This window comes from Canis lupus, chromosome 22 (assembly GCF_003254725.2).
Source record: "Canis lupus dingo isolate Sandy chromosome 22, ASM325472v2, whole genome shotgun sequence".
In the NCBI taxonomy this organism is placed as follows: domain Eukaryota; kingdom Metazoa; phylum Chordata; class Mammalia; order Carnivora; family Canidae; genus Canis; species Canis lupus.
In genome coordinates, this window is record NC_064264.1 from 37,837,904 (window position 1) to 37,840,683 (window position 2,780).

The 2,780-nt window shown below is 41.4% G+C and overlaps 1 protein-coding gene across 1 annotated transcript; it reads left to right on the forward strand.

Annotated features, from left to right (window-relative positions):
• Positions 1-648: 648 nt before the first annotated feature.
• LOC112663869 (60S ribosomal protein L28-like) lies at positions 649-1,188 on the forward strand. The gene has a single exon (XM_035704658.2). It carries the CDS (start codon positions 697-699, stop codon positions 1,108-1,110), a length of 414 nt encoding a protein of 137 aa, XP_035560551.1. The 5' UTR covers positions 649-696; the 3' UTR covers positions 1,111-1,188.
• The last annotated feature ends 1,592 nt before the right edge of the window (positions 1,189-2,780 follow it).

Below are 2,780 nucleotides of genomic sequence, written 5' to 3' on the forward strand. Positions count from 1 at the left end.
TCTACAAGAGACTCATTTTAGACAGAAGGATACCTACAGCCTGAAAATAAAAGGTTGGAGAACCATTTACCATTCGAATGGTCCTCAAAAGAAAGCAGGGGTAGCCATCCTTATATCAGATCAACTAAAATTTACCCCGAAGACTGTAGTGAGAGATGAAGAGGGACACTATATCATACTTAAAGGATCTATCCAACAATAGGAGTTAACAATCCTCAATATATATGCCCCGAATGTGGGAGCTGCCAAATATATAAACCAATTAATAACCAAAATGAAGAAATACTTAGGTAATAATACACTTATACTTGGTGACTTCAATCTAGCTCTTTCTATACTCGATAGGTCTTCTAAGCACAACATCTCCAAAGAAACGAGAGCTTTAAATGATACACTGGACCAGATGGATTTCACAGATATCGACAGAACTTTACATCCAAACTCAACTGAATACACATTCTTCTCAAGCGCACATGGAACTTTCTCCAGAATAGACCACATATTGGGTCACAAATCGGGTATGAACTGATACCAAAAGATTGGGATCGTCCCCTGCATATTCTCAGACCATAATACCTTGAAATTAGAACTAAATCACAATGAGAAGTTTGGAAGGACCTCAAACACGTGGAGGTTAAGGACCATCCTGCTAAGCTCTTTCCGTCTCTCGCTGCCGTAAGGAAAGGAGCAGCCGCCATGTCCGCTCACCTGCAGTGGATGGTCGTGCGGAACTGCTCCAGCTTCCTGATCAAGAGGAACAAGCAGACGTACAGCACGGAGCCCAACAACCTGAAAGCTCGCAGCTCCTTCCGCTACAACGGTCTGATTCACCGCAAGACTGTGGGCGTGGAGCCGGCGGCCGACGGCAAGGGTGTGGTGGTGGTCCTGAAGCGGAGATCAGGCCAGCGGAAACCCGCTACCTCCTATGTGCGAACTACCATCAACAAGAATGCCCGGGCCACCCTCAGTAGCATCAGGCACATGATCCGCAAGAATAAGTACCGTCCGGATCTGCGCATGGCTGCCATTCGCAGAGCCAGTGCTATCCTGCGCAGTCAGAAGCCTGTGATGGTGAAGAGGAAGCGGGCCCGCCCCACCAAGAGCTCCTGAGCACTTGCCCCTGTATCCAGAGCAATAAAGATGTTAACCATCAAAAAAAAAAAAAAAAAAAAAAAAAAAAAAAAAAAAAAGGACCATCCTGCTAACAGATGAAAGGGTCAACCAGGAAATTAAGGAAGAATTAAAAAGATTCATGGAAACTAATGAGAATAAAGATACAACCATTCAAAATCTTTGGGATACAGCAAAAGCACTCCTGAGGGGGAAATACATTGCAATACAAGCATCCATCCAAAAACTGGAAAGAACTCAAATACAAAAGCTAACCTTACACATAAAGGAGCTAGAGAAAAAACAGTAAATAGATCCTACACCCAGCATAAGATGAGAGTTAATAAAGATTCGAGCAGAACTCAACAAAACCGAGACCAGAAGAACTGTGGAACAGATCAACAGAACCAGGAGTTGGTTCTTTGAAAGAATTAATAAGATAGATAAACCATTAGCCAGCCTTATTAAAAAGAAGAGAGAGAAGACTCAAATTAATAAAATCATGAATGAGAAAGAAGAGATCACTACCAACACCAAGGTAATACAAAGAATTTTAAAACCATATTATGAACAGCTATATACCAATAAATTAAACAATCTAGAAGAAATGGACACATTTCTGGAAAGCCACAAACTACCAAAACTGGAACAGGAAGAAATAGAAAACCTGAGCAGGCCAATAACCAGGGAGGAAATTGAAGCAGTCATCAAAAACCTCCCAAGACACTAAAGTCCAGGGCCAGATGGCTTCCCAGGGGAATTCTATAAAACATTTAAAGAGGAAACCATACCTATTCTCTTAAAGCTGTTTGGAAAGATAGAAAGAGATGAAGTACTTCCAAATTCGTTCTATGAGGCCAGCATCACCTTAATTCCAAAACCAGACAAAGACCCCCACCAAAAAGGAGAATTATAGACCAATATCCCTGATGAACATGGATGCAAAAATTCTCAACAAGATACTAGCCAATAGGATCCAACAGTACATTAAGAAAATTATTCACCAAGACCAAGTAGGATTTATCCCCGGGACACAAGGCTGGGTTAACACTCGTAAAACAATCAATGTGATTCATCATATCAGCAAGAGAAAAACCAAGAACCATATGATCCTCTCATTAGATGCAGAGAAAGCATTTGACAAAATACAGCATCCATTCCTGATCAAAACTCTTCAGAGTGTAGGGATAGAGGGAACATTCCTAAACATCTTAAAAGCCATCTACAAAAAGCCCACAGGAAATATCATTATCAATGGGGAAGCACTGGGAGCCTTTCTCCTAAGATCAGGAACAAGACAGGGATGTCCACTCTCACCACTGCTATTCCTTACACATAGTACTGGAAGTCCTTGCCTCAGCAATCAGACAACGAAAAGACATTAAAGGCATTCAAATTGGCAAAGAAGAAGTCAAACTCTCCCTCTTCGCCGATGACATGATACTCTACATAGAAAACCCAAAAGCCTCCACCCCAACATTGCTAGAACTCATACAGAAATTTGGTAGCATGGCAGGATACAAAATCAATGCCCAGAAATCAGTGGCATTTCTATACACTAACAATGAGACTGAAGAAAGAGAAATTAAGGAGTCAATCCCATTTACAATTGCACCCAAAAGCATAAGATACCTAGGAATAAACCGAACCAAAGAGGTAAAGGATCTATA